General features: G+C 41.0%; 1 protein-coding gene across 3 annotated transcripts in view; it reads left to right on the top strand.

Moving 5' to 3' along the window:
• The window catches only part of prr12b (proline rich 12b), a 63,668-nt gene extending 47,621 nt beyond the window's left edge, over window positions 1-16,047 (top strand). For 2 of the 3 annotated variants that reach the window (XM_070980400.1, XM_070980401.1), the window contains 4 exons: window positions 7,620-7,717; window positions 7,919-8,050; window positions 10,327-10,422; window positions 14,933-16,047. In XM_070980400.1, coding sequence (XP_070836501.1) covers window positions 7,620-7,717; window positions 7,919-8,050; window positions 10,327-10,422; window positions 14,933-15,067 — 461 coding nt within the window. In that variant the 3' untranslated portion in view covers window positions 15,068-16,047. The remainder of the gene's footprint in view (window positions 1-7,619; window positions 7,718-7,918; window positions 8,051-10,326; window positions 10,423-14,932) is intronic. The other variant, XR_011603084.1, reaches the window with a different exon arrangement.
• The last annotated feature ends 991 nt before the right edge of the window (window positions 16,048-17,038 follow it).

The raw sequence follows: 17,038 nt of genomic DNA, 5'->3' as shown, positions 1-17,038 counted from the left end.
TAGCAACATATCAGTTTCATTACCGTCATTTAAAAAAAATGCTGCGCATATAGGTCTATAGGGGTCTAACATAATTGTAGCATTGTCATAAGAAAAATGAAGTCCACTCTGTTCAATGTATCTGGTTGAATTTTTACTGGAGGAAAAGGTGACTGTGCAAAAGTACGTGTTAAGAATGAACCCGAGCAGTCGTACAGATGTTTTAACACAGGCATGCAGGCGCTCATTTAGGCGCATCTGAGCAGAGTACCGTTATGTCATACAAGCATACGGAGAAACTCCTCTGTTGAAAACAGTTTCTCAGCCTTTTTCTGCTTGCTATTGTTCTTAGCTCTCATAAAAGGACGAAAAGCAAATAAAACAGTAAAATAACACTTCGGGCTGCTCAGCAGAGTCCTCTGTGAGCGCTCTGCTCCTTCATGAGACGGAGCAGTGAAACTAACTGCGTGGTTACACCGGTCAACAGCTCAGTGACCCGCCCACATTCACCATAGAAACACCAATGACGATCCAGAAGGAAGTAACCCCAGAGATAGGTTATTGCATGAAGAGCGCTCCCTCCACTCTAGATACCGCCTCCTCTTTATGTAAACAAGCAGTACCCTCATGATTGATCTCAAACTAACACAGAGTCATAGGAGGAGACATTAGCAGCGTTTTTTCGGGCTCGAACTTTTGACCACAAAAAAGCAAAGGTAAAACATACTCTATGATTTAGCGAAGTTTTTTTTGTTACCCTTTTTGGCTGTTAGCTCGCCGAGTTTTCGTCAAACAGTGAGGATACAGACATCTTCGTGATCATCAGACTCTCTGTTTTCATGTGATACCGGGCTTTTGAGGTTTGCGTGAAGTAGTGAAATCAGCAGATACCGTACCTTTGACGTGCGCTATTTTCGTGTTTTCGTTACATGCGCGCATAATTTTGTGGGGTATGAATTATTTGTCGTTTGGGTGGCAATGCTTGGTAGAGGATTTTAACTGAGTTTCTCCCCGTCAGTCTGGCATGCTACAAGTTAGGACTGGTGCTTCTTAGCGTGAGCATTGACGCATTGACGGTATTAGTCACGGTAATACCGTATACCCCGGGAAAATGTGGGGAAAGTTTGACGGTAACAAAATTTGGATACCGCCCAGCTCTATTTCAGATGGTTACAATCTGCCACCTCACCGCCATAAAGTATAATTATAAATAGACACAAATGTGTTCTAATGTGAAATATCACATTACTTTTTTCTTGAGGTAAAAGGAGTACAGAGAGCAAAAGAGGTGGGAATGCATGTATATAGCACCTTTAACACACACCAATGGCACAGCATCGGGAGCAGTTTGGGATGCCCAAGGACACTTCGATATGTAGACTGCCAAGGCCAGGGATCTAACTACTGAACTTCTGATAAGTGGATAACTGCTCTACCTCCTGAACCACAGGAGGAAGGAGGAGAGAGAAATACAATGGGAGAATGAAAGGGAGAATGAAAGAGGGGGAGGAGCAGAAAGAGATGGAGGCAAGACAGAAAAAAAACAAATGACCAGAGAGAGAAAGGAATGTGAGACAGCATAAAGAGAGAGTTGAAAGAGAGACATACAGGAACAGGGAGCAAAGAGAGAACAAGAAACAGGATAGACAACATAAAGAAAAGGAGCAGAAAGAAAAGGAAAAAAGCAGAAGGATCAAAGTGACAGTTGAGGCAGGAGAGAGAGCAAAAAGAGAAAGAAGAAACAAAACAGGGAAAGGGAGAGATGAGATAAAGAGAGACAAAGGTGAGGGTAAGATACCTAATTGTGCTGAACTCCTCAATTTGCAGGCAGTCTGTTAGGAATGTCCTTAATGTCTTGTGTTTAACATATTCAATACATTTACAGTAATTGAATATATTTCAACTCCAATTTGTTGTCAACTCTATAATTACAAAACACTGGATATTTAACCTTATACCTTACTATGTTCATTTCCTCTCACTATCTTTTAAACTTTGATTTTTTTTGCATGTTTTAACGTTTCCATAATTGTAACGTTAATGTTAATATTACTGCCAGAATTTATCGTTCAATTTCAAGTTGTTTCAAAGTTAGAAAACAAACTATCAAGGTCTCAGTGAAGATTCTCCAGGTCATGGTTATCCAAGGAGGGTTGAAGCAAGGGAAACTGGACCTTTCATTCAAGGTGCTTCTTCAGGTCTAATTGACTGGTGGGGATTTATGGTGGTGTTATCAAGGTCAATGTTACCACTTGGGTTTCTAGTGCTCCTGGTTGTGTAGCAACAGTCCCACATGAGGTAGTTGTCAACTCTCTTGGGAAGCATTGTAGGTGGGGGACAAGTGGTGTTGTAGACCTTCTCCTTGGTTGAGGGATAGTTTCTCTATTTTAAGGTTAATAGCCTTTACTCCTCTTTCAAACCATCTGTCCTCCCTATCCACAATGTGTATGTTGTTTTCCTTGAATGAATGTCTCTTATCTTTCAGGTGGAGGTAAATTGCTAAGTCTTGACCTGAGTTTGCCCTCCTGTGCTGAGCCATGCTTTTGTTAAATGCTGCGACTTTGTGCATTTCTCACTACTGCATACATTAGATTGCTTTTCTTGTATTTGGGTGTGTGGTCTTCTTTTCTTCACCACCCGCAGTGTTGGAAGAACACCAACACTGTGGATGCTGAAAAAAAGAACAAACACAACATCGTCATTCCATGCATGTCTGGAGTATCTGAGAAACTCAGGAGGATTTTCAGTAAACAGTGCATCCTTGTTTTTCCAAACACAGCTACAGACTAAAACAGAAGCTTTTTCACCCAAAAGACTGCACACCTCAGACCTGGTCAACTCTGTGAGCCGGCAGCGCAAGTGGATTTTCGTAAACCGGCGGAGTCATGTGCTCACATCACCAACACCTCAGTCAGGTTTCCACAGTGTCTGGCATTTCACTGCGATCAATTATTAGCAACAGCCGCAATTCAATGCAACTATCTGAGTCAGCACATATAGTCAGACCTAAATTTATATATTTTGATCGGTATCTCATCTGACCACATCGAAAGCACGTTCGGCACATGTAATGGTCACTCAACCTGACCGAATGTACACAGGTAAAACAGGGATGTCTGGTGATCTGTGACTCAAATTGCCTGGTGACAAATGTGTATGCCACTTTCCCCAGGTCGGCACATGACTCTTTCATCCTGGCGAATTCTAGCATCCCTACAGTCTTTCAGGGGGACACCCCTCTGGATGGGTGGCTGCTAGGTGATAACGGCTATCCACTGAAAATGTGGTTGATGACACCATATATTACACCTTCAACAAGATGGCAGTGTGGTTTTCATGGTGTTTTCAGCAGTGCTCGGTCAGTCATCGAACGCACACTGCGATCGATAATTAGCAACAACCACGATTCAATGCAGCTATCTGAGTCAGCACATACAGTCAGACCTATATTTTGATCAGCATCTCATCTGACGACATCGCAAGCGCGTTCGGCACGCATACTGGTCACTCACCCTGACCGAATGTACACAGCTGAAACAGGGATGCAAACTAATCAATTAACGTCGCTGTGTCAACCAGCCGTGGCATCCTACAGAGCATATATACTGCATCTATTTCAGAGCACTCTAGAGACAGACACATGGAAAAAATGGAAGCGATGATCGTTGTCCGCTATTACCCACGTCATTTCATTCCAAATACAAATGTAATCATTGTAATGCTTAACGTTATCTACAAAGATGGAGTACATCATTGCTCTGAGGAGGATGAGGAGAAGGCCGAGGATTTACCATCTAAGGACCTCATATTTAGACATCAATTCAATTCAATTCAATTTTATTTGTATAGCGCCAAATCACAACAGAAGTTGTCTCAGGACACTTTCCATATAGAGCTGGTACAGACCAAGCTCTTTTATCTACAGAGAACCAACAATGAGCAAGCACTTGGTGACAGTGGCGAGGAAAAACTTCCTTTTAACAGGCAGAAACCTCGGGCAGAACCAGGCTCTGGGTGGGCGGCCATCTGCCTCGACCGGTTGGGTGAGAGAGGGAGAGCAAGAGAGGGAGGGCCAAGGCAGTAGACGCAGCTGCAATCCACAATCCAGATTCAGCCACTGTGGAACCTGCAAGACAATAAAGCACAGAGACTCCGGGGAAGGAGCTAAGTTAGTAACACGCCGTGGTAGGACATGAAAGCGTGCAGATGGAGAGGGACAAAAGGACAGAGGAGCTCGGTGTATCTTTGGAGGTCCCCCGACAGTCTAATCCTATAGCAGCATAACTAGGGGCTGGTCCAGGACCAGCCTGAGCCAGCCCTAACTATAAGCTTTATCAAAAAGGAAAGCTTTAAGCCTACTCTTAAATGTAGAGACAGTGTCTGCCTCCCGGACAAAGACTGGAAGATGGTCCCACAGGAGAGGAGCTTGACAGCTAAATGCTCTGACTCCTGTTCTGCTTTTTGAGACTTTAGGAACCATAAGTAGGCCTGCATTCTGGGAACACAGTGTTCGAGTGGGGCAATAAGGTACTATGAGCTCTTTAAGATAAGAATGTGCCTGGCCATTTATGGCTTTGTAAGTAAGGAGAAGAATTTTAAATTCTATTCTAAACTTTACAGGGAGCCAGTGCAGAGTGGCTAGTATTGGAGAAATATGATCTCTCTTCCTGGTTTTTGTCAGAACACATGCTGCAGCGTTCTGGAGCAACTGGAGAATATTCAGCAACGAATTTGGGCAGCCTGATAGTAAGGAATTGCTATAATCCAGCCTGGAAGTTACGAATGCATGGACTAGTTTTTCTGCATCATTTTGAGACAGAATATGCCTGATTTTTGCAATATTACGTAGGTGAAAAAAGGCTGTCCTTGAAATTTGTTTCACATGGGAGTGAAAGGACATGTCTTGGTCAAAGATGACTCCCAGATTCTTTACAGTGGTGCTGGAGGCCAGCGCAATGCCATCCATAACTGCTATGTCATCAGAAAGTGACTTTCTAAGATGTTTAGGGCCTACTACTATAACTTCAGTTTTGTCCGAGTTTAGCATCAGAAAATTTCAGGTCATCCAGGTCTTTATGTCATGAAGACATGCTTGTAGTCTCGTTAACTGACAGGTTTCTTCTGGCTTCATTGATAAATATAGCTGGGTATCATCTGCATAGCAATGAAAATTTATTGATTGCTTCCTGATAATCTTACTTCAAGAAAGCATATATAAGGTGAATAGAATTGGTCCAAGCACAGAACCCTGCGGAACTCCATAGCTGACTTTAGTGAGCACAGAGGAGTCGTCATTAACGCGTACAAACTGAGAGCAATCTGACAAGTAGGATTTAAACCAGCTTAACGCAGTTCCCTTAATGCCAATGAAGTGTTCCAGTGTCTGCAATAGGATGCCATGGTCAATGGTGTCAAATGCAGCACTAAGATCCAATAAGACTAGTACAGAGACAAATCCTTTATTAGATGCAATTAGAAGGTCATTTGTAACTTTAACCAGTGCTGTCTCTGTGTTATGATACACTCTAAATCCTGACTGGAAATCCTCAAATAAACTATTATTGTTTAGAAAGTCGCACAGCTGATTGGCAGTTTTTGAGAGAAAGGGAAGGTTGGATATTGGTCTATAGTTGGCTAAAATCCCTGGATCAAGAGTAGGCTTTTTAAGTAGCGGTTTTATCACAGCTACTTTAAAGGACTGTGGTACGTAGCCTGTTTATAAAGACAGATTGATCATGTCTAATACTGAAGAGTCAATTAGAGGTGATACTTCTTTAAACAGCTTAGTCGGGATAGGATCTAAAATATAGGTTGATGATTTTGATGATGAAATTATTGAAATTAGTTGGTGAAGGTCGACAGGAGTAAAACAGTCTAAAACTGCGACAGACTGAGTAACAGTTTCTACGGTTTCTGTGTTTGAAGACAAAACAGTACCTGTTGACGGCAGGAGCCGATGAATTCTGTCTCTAATAGTTAGAATTTTATCATTAAAGAAGCTCATGAAGTCATTGCTGTTCAGAGCTAAAGGAATACATGGTTCAAAGGAATGGCTCCCTGTCAGCCTGGCTACAGTGCTGAAGAGAAACCTGGGATTGTTCTTAGTTTCCTATATTAGTGCAGAGTAATAGGCTGCCCTGCAACTGCGGAGGGCTTTCCTGTATATTTAGAATCAGAATCAGAATCACAAATCCTTTATTCATCCCCGAGGGGAAATTGTTTTTGTTGCAGTGCTCCTTTCAAGAATAGAATTTAGAATAAAATAGAAAAGAAAGAAAAGAGAGAGAACTATATATATAAAAAGCAAATATAAAAACAAAATATTTAAATTGAGAATATATATATATAAACAAAATATACCACAAAATATAGAACAGAATATAAAACAATATACACACACACACACACACACACACACACACACACACATATATATGTATATATACTGAGAAAAAATGAACATTATATACAAACGGATGTGCAAAGTAATACAAACGCATGTCATGAGACATGAGTGACATCAGTCTCCTCCTGGGAGAAGTTTGGTCGTCGGACACTTTCCTGTGCAGTCTCAGTCATCCTCGAAACTTGCCATGCACCTGGCCAGCGGTGTTCTTAAAGGTGAGGCAAGGAGCTGCTGTGATTCGTGAAAATTTGACTGTGTGACTGTGTCGGCTGTGTCAAACCCACTCCACGCCTTCTCCTCTCCCTCTTTCCGAGTTGCACCACTGGGTGGGACTGAGATGAGAAGGAGGAGGAGATGCGCTGGCGGCGCAGCACACGAAATTACCAAAGTCTGTGCCGCCATGCCCCATCGGCACAGCGGACCTGACTTTGCACCGCGCTGCGCCGGTGGCGGAATCGAAAATGGAGCCCTAAATGTGTTCAACTTTGGTATTCCAGGCTCATATTCTGACAAGACTAAATTAGTCGTGATCACTGTCCAATTTTGAATCAGTTTGGAAGATCCATGGTGATGGAAACTGAATATAAAGTCAAAGATTTGACCTGTGCCCTTTGGAACAAATTTGAGGAAGGTACAGCAGCCACTCTAGGGGAAGTCAATAGTACTGATCCATTGCTCGGTGCAGTATTTTACATACAGTACAATGATTAACAGCAATGATCTTCAGAGTGGCCTCAATGATAGTCCCTAATTGTGATACCCCGAATTTTGCATTATTGTTCATGGTGGAACAATGATAGTAACATCAAGGAAGAGAAAACAGACATGTTGAGACTTGAGAAAGCACCCTACTTGCATGTTTTTGGGCATGCTCAAATGTTAACAACTCAAATGACACTCAGCACCTCTAATTACGTCTCAGTATTTTGCTGGAAAATAATGGATCTCCACTTTGTGTTCAGATGTTCATGTTCAAATGTCTTGAGATCTTATGTGGTTCTCATGAGAGAGGGTAATATAGAGCAGGTGATATGCATTTATTGCAGTTTAGGTATTATTAAGGTGAAGAACAACCTTTACCATGCCAGCACTGTCATATTGAAAACCACAACTAAAATCACTTAATCTTCTTATACTGGTAACACATTTGCAGGTCTCTCATAATTATAGGCAGTGACAGTGGTTAAAATGTGCGATTTATGTAAATGAATGTTCTACTACTTTAACTCCTCAGATGAGTTGTACCTCCCACCCATGAGGAAAATTGATAGCCTGCTCAGTGAACAGAAGAAGAGATTGTTGAGGAGAGCCAACATGAGTGCTCAGCACCAGGTAAATCTACACATCCTTCTAATTTGTTTGTTGGAAGTGACTGTCAATTGATAATTATTTACAGTAAATACCTTGGTGTAGGTTTAAAACAAATAGAGACTGCACATACATTTTTAAAAAAGGATCTTCTTTACCCCAACCATAATCCCAACTTCAGCTGTATCTCATGCCTTTGACTGCATTCTGCTTTCCTTTCTCCAGGAGGCTTTACATGTATTCCCCAAAATGACAGCAGACCCGTTGGAATCTGGAGCTGTCAAAGTTCACCTTGGTGGGGAGGGTTACAATCGCAAAACGCTCAACTGGGTCAAGAGGATTATTCCTAAGCAACAGGTCAGAAGTAGCAAAGCTATGATGTCATACTCTTTACTTCCTTTGTACATTGTACATGGTTGAGAGGAACCAGTCCTTGGTGGACAAAAACATGTGTAACAGACAAGATCCATGTTAAGCTTCATGATATTTACAGAGGTTGAATGCCATGCAGTGACTTAACTTGACAAAGAGTAACATACAAAATCTACAGTTGTACAGTTTCGCACATGTAAATGCAAGAAAAACAAAAAACAGAAACAAAAATGATTAAGACTGGCTCGGAGGGGGGCTGGTTCAGAGATGGTGAGGCATCTGATGTCAGGTGGTAGTGACGATGATGATAGTAGTAACCAGCTAGTTTGACAGTGTTGGGTTGGGTTTTTGCATCGTTGACATTAATAGAAGGTATGTACAGTATGCAGGGAGCAGATGAACCAGAATGGCCCAGCAGGGGGAGGGTGATGAGCTGTAAGCATCCTTAGTATTTGCATACAGTGAGTCTGATGTTCTATTATCTCTGGTCTAGCTTTTAACATACTGGGTGAAGGTTGGGAGTGTGGAGGACAGGGAAATGTGATTGAAGTCTCCAGAGATGGAGAGGAGGGCCTGGGGGTGTGATGTCTACAGTTGTGAAATCACAGTGTGTAATAGTTTGCATGCTGTTGCTGCATTGGCTGATGGGGGAATGTACACAGTTATCGCGATGGCATGCAAGAATTCCCTCAGAAAATGATACGGCCAAATGCTAACGGCTAACAACTCAATGTCTCTGGTGCAGCATTACTCTTTTATACAGATGTGCCCTGGGTTACATCATCTGTTGTTCACAAACATCACTCTTACCACTCTCCTTCGCTCTCCTGTCCGCTCTCCTGTCTGCTCTCAGCAGTTGAAAATTGTCCAGCACAACGTGCGAGTCCAGCGGGATCTCCGTTAGCCACATTTCGGTGAAACACATGAGGCTACACTCCCGGTACTCCCTCTGCAGTCTGTTTAGTGCCATTACCTCTTCCACCTTATTTGGGAGGGCAGCTGTGGCTCAGGAGGTAGAGCGGTCATCCACCAATCAGGAGGTCCGTGGTTCGATCCCTGGCCTTGGCAGTCCACTTGCCGAAGTATCCTTGGGCAAGACACTGAACCCCAAACTGCCCCCGATGCTGTGCCATTGCTGTGTGAATTCATATGTACGTCACTTTGGATAAAAGCGTCTGCCAAATGAGTAATTGTAATGGTAATCTACAGATGTTTTGTCCCAGCACTTCGCCCCAGCTCTGTATCCCTTTCTCCTTCTCCTTATTTCCTTGAGGATCTCCGGTATTTCCATTGGGTGTATGCTCATTTTGCGATCAGCTGTTCCCGTGTGTTAACAGTGGACCTGAAGTTCATTGTATCTCCTGGAGTTGATTTAAGTAATCCACAAAGCAGAAAATAGCAAATCAATAGTCTCATCAGTCGTGCATCCATACGTACGCAAAATCGACTGAGACTCGGGATGGAAAAAACATGAGAAAAACACAACAATACACTAATAGAAAGAAAAAACGTCCAGAGCTGCTGTAACAAGCTGCCACTCGCACTACGCCATCTTGAATATGTCGAATATGTTTTGAGTTTCTTCATGAGTTTAACATTCATATGAAGGATAAAATCAGCCTCAGATTATGTTGTACCAAATACAAATGTGAGAGTAGTTTTCCCAGAAATGTCACTATGACATGACATGACATGACATGACATAGGCCTATTGTATGTGGCAGAGTGGAAAGAGAAATTTTATTCACATTAATTATTATTGCTGTAAAAAATGTTGAAGAAGTTTGTGCAGATTTTGGAGGGAAACAGTATTGGAGTCTATGTAACTTGTTTTTTATGGCAGAAGCCAGATCTAAAAGGGATCATCCAAAAACAAACAAACAAAAAAATGTTTTTTGTGTGTTATTAGATGTTGTCCTCTGTGGGTCACTCTCAATATATGAGGAGAGTGGCAGAGGTTAGAGATGTGGTTTATGGCATGGAGAAGCAGCTTATATGCACCACAGGTCAAATTCCTTTCACCTCCACATTGGAGTGAAGTGAGAAAATGTGATTTGAGTAATAAAGGATATTTAAGATAAATTCCCTTCGATAATTTAGCTGGCACTCGTTAAGTATAAAGAATGATCAAAGAGTTTTCTTCAGTATTGCCTTTATTGTCAGTAGTACTTTTTTTCAAATGGTGGGGGAATAGCTTGGGAGGGAAAAGCTAGAAAATGATGGGAAAAATATCCTGTCTTTTTTCTCTCACAACCTTTCAGGATCTGAAGCTCTCAGTTGAAACTTGCCGGATCTACAGTCTGTATCATTCCCTTCACCACTACAAGTATCACACCTTCCTGCATTGTAAAAAGGAGGTAAGGATGATGGCATAAATGCTAAAATGTATTAGGTCCATTTTTTTAATTTAATGTTTTGCTCTTTTATCCTATCTGTATTGTTGAGTATTATAAAATTCTAAAACTGGCAATGTTGCACATACTCCGCTCTTGAAAAGTGTTGATCGCGTTTTTGGGTCCCACCTGCCACTGCAGTTAATAATTGCACTGAAGTTAACAAGATAACATATTACATCTCCTTACCCCCAAGTAGAACGTAGTGACAACCTAGGACTCTCAATCTGGCTCACCAAGAAGTCAAAACAGTTACTTCAGATGATGGTTTGCACAACTCTACAATACTGTAAATCTGTACAAAATCAGTTTTGCAACACTGATGAATTTGGAATATTTCAGCCATGTCAGAATTATTAATCAAACCAAAATATGATGTAATGTGTCACTGTAGTGTATATACACTACAGTGACACATTACATCAGTGGTGCAAATATACACAGTTGTATATACAGTGCATTTAGAAATTATTCACACCCCTTCACTTTCCCCACATTTTGTTATGTTACATCCTTTTTCCAAAATTGATTAAATTCATTTTTTTTGTCTCACCAATCTACACACAATACTTCATAATGACAAAGTGAAAAAGAAATTTTATTTATTTTATTTTTGTATTTATTTTTATAAAAAAAAAACAAAAAACTGAAATATTGCATGTACATAAGTATTCAGACCCTTTACTCTGTACTCTCTTGAGGCACCTTTGGCAGCGATTACAGCCTGGGCTCTGGCTGGGCCACTCAAGGACATTCACGGACTTGTCCTGAAGCCACTCCTTCGTTGTCTTGGCTGTGTGCTCAGGATCGTTGTCCTGTTGGAAGGTAAACCTTCGCCCCAGTCTGAGGTCCTGAGCACTCTGGAGCAGGTTTTCATCAAGGATCTCTCTCTCTGTTCATCTTTACCTCGATCCTGAGTAGTCTCCCAGTTCCTGCCACTGAAAAACATCCCCACACCATGATGCTGCCCCCACCATGCTTCACGTAGGGATGACATGATCCAGGTGATGAGAGGTGCCTGGTTTCCTCCAGATGTGATGCTTGGCATTCAGGCCAAAGAGTTTAATCTTGGTTTCATCAGACCAGAGAATTTTGGTCATGGTCTGAGAGTAGGTGCCTTTTGGCAAACTCTACCATAAAGGCCTGATTAGTGGAGTGGTGCAGAGATGGTTGTCCTTCTGGTAGGTTCTCCCATATCCACAGAGGATTGCTGGAGCTCTGTCAGAGTTAACATAGGGTTCTTGGTCACCTTCCTGACCAAGGCCCATCTCCCCCGATTGCTCAGTTTGGCCGGATGGCCAGCTCTAGGAAGAGTCCTGGTGCTTCCACACTTGTTCCTTTTACGAATGATGGAGACCACTGTGCTCTTTGGGACCTTCAATGCTGTGGAAATGTTTCTGTACCCTTCCCCAGATCTGTGCCTCGATACAATCCTGTCTCGGAGGTCTACAGACAATACCTTTGACTTCATGGCTTGGTTTCTGCTCTGACATGCACTATCAACAGGGTATATACAGGTGTGTGCCTTTCCAAATCATGTCCAAGTTGAATTCACTACAGGTGGACTCCAATCAAGGTATGGAAACATCTCAAGGATGACCAGTGGAGACAGCATGCACCCAAGCTCAATTTTGAGTGTCATAGCAAAGCGTGTGAATACTTATGTACATGCGATATTTCAGTTTTCTATTTTTAATAAATTTGCAAAAATTTCAAAAAATCTTTTTCATTTTGTCATCATGGGGTATTGTTTGTAGATTGAAGACAAAAAAGGGAAAGGAAGGAAGGAAAAGAAAAAAAGGAATTTAATCCATTATAGAAAAAGGCTTTAACATAACAAAATGAGGGGAAAGTGAAGGGGTGTGAATACTTTCTGAATGCACTCTATCTATCTATCTATCTATCTATCTATCTATCTATCTATCTATCTATCTATCTATCTATCTATCTATCTATCTATACGTACACACCAGGGATGACGAGATTCACCGGTTCATATCGGTGATCCGATACAAACGTTTGCGATGCGACTGCACTGGTAGATTCAAGGTACATCGGATATAATTTACAGGTGAATTTCTGGTGCATCTCTTCTAGCCTGTCTGCATTGGTAAATTCCATGGTTAAATTGATTAATTCATGTTCTAGTACTATTCCTTGCCTAGTCGTGTTTTCCGAGGCAACCTGAATGCACCATTGCTCCTCCTTCAATGACGCAAGCATTGTTCACAACAGGGAAACGAGAACGATGTTAGCAGGGAGGAGATATTCAGTGCACCGAAAAAGACAAACAACTCAAAAGTATGGCAATATTTTGGGTTTTTCAAGTAAGAAGGTAAACTGTACAAACGCAATCTGCAAACAATGCCGAGCAGCTATCAATTACGTCAGTAGCACAACAAACTATACACGTTGTTAATACTGTGCTTTCTGAAACTGTTAAACTGTGAAGTTTTATACGTTTTGTAAAATTGTACAGACAGAGAACATAATTCGGAGTAAGGATTGCTTATTATAAATAAAATGTAATGCTCTGTCTATACATACTGAATTATGTCTTTTTTTGAAAATAGGATTTATTGGTTTGCTCAGTAAAAACAAACCAAATATTACATATTTTACATATTATCTCTCAAATTGATACAGAGAGTAAAGGAGAGTTGTGCTATAAGAAATCTGATATGGGCACACTCTCCTACCACAACTAACTGTATCAAACTGGATCACATCATATGGAACTGAATCTCTTTGTAAACAAGTCATATCGTTATCAAATCATTTTTGAATCGCATCGTATCGTGAACAGGAGCAAATCACATTGCATCGCATCGACAGAGGCTCCAGTGTATCGTTAATGTATCGTATTGGTGGCTGCGTATCGAGATGCGTATCGAATCGCCCTCAGTGGTGGAGATATACATCCCTAGTACACACACACACACACACACACACACACACACACACACACACATATATCTATCTACCTATCTAATACAGTGTGTTTGATGCGCTCCTTTGCATTAACAATTGATAATCCAGGCACACCTGTCAGCCAGTCACTGGAGACATAGTATGTTATTTTGTGAAACGTGATGTCAGTTACACATATGAGTCAACCATGCTGCTTCTCTTAGAGTTCTCCAAGATCTTTTGAAAAAGTGTCTATCTGCAGCTTTCTGAAAAGTTCTCCAGAGGCAACTCTTCATTAGGAACTTTTAGCACCATCTGGGAGGACACCTAGTGGTAATATAAAATCCTTTGTGAATTTGTCCCTTGACCTGTAACAGGCCAGCAGTCCTCTACTGGCCTGGGAGTGGCCCAAAGTAGAGAGGAGAAGAGTGGTAAAAAATTCAAAATAAAAGGTCCACTTGTGTTATGGATGGGAGGAAGGGGAGGACCCAGAATGCAGAGAGAGTTTTAACACAGTTTTATTAATAAAAAATTAACAACAACCAAAAATCGCCGTCAGGGAAAAATGCAGCACAGGCAATCAAAAAAACAAAAATCACTGCTGGAGGAAAAAACTCAGCAACCAAAACTAAAGAGAACAAAAAATCACCGTTAGGGAAGAATCAACAAAACTCACATGAGCTAACCAAAAGCACAGCAAAAGACTACAACGTCATCTGGAGGAACGTGGCAGGGACCAGGAGATCAATCTGTGGCAAGACACAAAGGGCAAGAGCGAGGATCATCTGGCACGAGTGTGGGAGAAGCCAGCTTAAAAAAGACGCTCGCTTCAGAGGAGATCAGCCCCGCCCCTGTCAGACTCCAGCCCTGCAGAGAAACAGAAGCAGAACCAGAGCAGACAAAAAACACAGACTTCACAACTACACAAGTACTTTTAAAGCATGCTTACAGTAGTCCACCATATCAGTCCTGGGACTCACCTCAGCTTTGACATTAGCAGTTTACAGGTCACCTAGCCTTAGCAGCATGAGCTCAATCATTCCTTAAGTACTTGTTGGGTTGATTTCTCCACTGCTTCATTCCAGCTGTGCCAAATTTCTTGTGTTTTCTGAACCCATCCATAGTTACTGCTTTCATTTAGAGCTATAAGCAAAAGTTAAACAAATCCCCTGGTGACCCCACTCACTCCGACTGTCATGACAATACCTCATTCTGATTGGCTTGTCGTGTTTCTGCTACCAACCAGTAAAAGTTGGTAATGTGATAGTTTGCCTGACAAATTATAGTAAAAATGTCTTCTTATGTGTTATGTCTTATTCATGACCATTTACTGCAAGAACTGTGCAAAACAACTCTAATGTACTATGAATAGGAATTTGATATGTGAAAATTTCATCCCCTGACCATGTTTTTTCCTCTCACCCACTACACAAAAATATTCTTATGTTTCAGTTATAAGCCAGTTGTTACAGCCTTGCATCTTTTGCTCTCCTTGTTTAGTTTTCTTTGGAGCTGCATTGTGGCCATTTTGCTGTATGTAACTGACCTGTTGTTTCCTGACCAGACGGACAGTATTGAGCAGGCAGCGGAGGACCCTGGCCAAGAGGAGGTAGTGCAGCAGTGCATGGCAAACCAGGGCTGGCTGGAGAGCCTCTTTAACTCGTTCATGGAGTTGCTTAGCCTCAGTGCCAAGGCCTGAAGGATGACCACAGCCCCAGTCACCAAACTCACAAATCTACCTGCAGTGTTAAGTAGCTGGAGGCAGCCAGAGTTTGTGAAACAAGAGAATAGCACTAGAAACATTGTATGGATGCTAGTAGTGCGTTGATTCTAGCAAGGAAAGCTACCGTTGGTTTGTTCATGGGAGGTTTAACATTTAAAGTATTTGATTTATTATGCAGTCCATTTTAAAGTACCTCTTGATTTCAAGAAGCCTATTGAAAGACAGACGATAGTGAACTATATCAATATGATGGATTTTCCTTTAAATTCAAAGGGAGGGAGGAGGGACCTATTGAATATTGACAGACACAGACACAAGCTGTCTCTAAATGTGTTTTGACAACCATGGTTTTTAATTTATAGGTCTTTAAGGACATTTTTAGAAAAGACTGTGTTGGTCTTTGAAGGGATTGCAATTATTTTTGACAAATCTTTTAAGGGGGTATACATAAAATGGCCCACCTGCAAATTTTTGCTTCTATCAGACCACCGGAGGTAAAACTAGAGTTCAGTGAGACAGAAGTGAGTAAAATAACTATAATCTCTTGTTTTTACCTGCCTCGGTTAGAAAGCAGTGATGATTGAGGAGAAATGTATTTAAAACTAAGCTATGTTATTTCTGTTTGTGTCAAAAGACAATGAGAGGATTTAATGCCTGGAAAGATTAGGAAAGAAAAAATAAAACACGACTTTCTTTAAGGAAGTGTAAGTCGAAAATGATCCAAAAGCATAAATGTCAGTGTTTAATGTTAGTCATTTTTATCTGTTTGTTGTTGATGGATATTTCCTATTATTTGACCTCTCAGAGGATATTCTTGCAGAGCAATTTTGTTGTTTCAATGTGTAAATATTGTACAGCTATTTCATTCTCTAGTTCCCAGTTGCTCTTCTGTACATGAAATTCCTGTATTTGACGAAATAAAAACTGTTCAAATGACAAATGTGATGATGAATAAACCACCTCTTAAGTCATTTCACTAAAGTATGAACAATGTATGAGCAAGTGGATTTGAGCTGCTACAGAGGCACCGCACAAAAGATCCAGAAGGTAGGTTCACCAATCAGCTTTATTGCTATACAACACAGAATTGTATGATGAAATGCAACTGTTAATCAAATTACCTTCCAGTTTTTTGTCTATGAACTAACTTTGATCTTTGTTAAGAGACATAACCAGGGAATATATGTTTATACGCATGGGAAACTTAGCTCATAAATCTTAAAGGGCCATGGTTGGACTTCCAGTAATGTAATCTTCCAGTAATCTTCCAGTAATTCTTCTCACAATTCATCTGATACATATCCTAATCAGCATGAAGTCCAATCATAGTAAACAGTTTTGTTTTTCTTTAATATGGTTAACCACTGTATAATACTGTACTGTATCCTATCCCTTGGAACTGCTTTATTCTCTTCAGTCAAAGGCATGTAGGGGAAGGGCAATGAACTGGTTTAAAGTCAAAAGTATTAATTAAATCTCCTGTTGTCTTACTGTAAAGGATCAAAAATTACCTGTACACAAAAACATTTTTTTAAATTGAATTTTTTCCTTTTCCTTTTTCCTGTACTGACCACACCATAAGGGAAAGTGAATCACTACCTGTTCTACAGGAAAAACAAAAAGTTTAGGGTAAACAGGCAGTAAGCTAAAGCACTGTTAGTCTTCCCCTTGTCACATTTAATTACAGAGTGATTGCATGGTAAGTGGGGTGCAATATAAACTGTTACTAAAGTTATTCAAGTATGTGGAAATTTATGCTATGGCCATACTGTACCCTGCAATGGTATAGCATACTGTAGGAACCCATTAGTTAAAAATTAGTTGTGTGTGTGTGTGTGTGTGTGTGTGTGTGTGTGTGTGTGTGTGTGTGTGTGTGTGTGTATGCATGTAAGCATAATGTATGCATTTCTGTCACTATTCATGGACAAACTGACTGCACCAACGACA

The sequence above is a fragment of the Chaetodon trifascialis genome, chromosome 15, assembly GCF_039877785.1.
Source record: "Chaetodon trifascialis isolate fChaTrf1 chromosome 15, fChaTrf1.hap1, whole genome shotgun sequence".
Classification (NCBI taxonomy): Eukaryota; Metazoa; Chordata; class Actinopteri; order Chaetodontiformes; family Chaetodontidae; genus Chaetodon; species Chaetodon trifascialis.
Note: the sequence above shows the minus strand (reverse complement) of the source record. Positions and strands in the feature narration are given on the sequence as shown.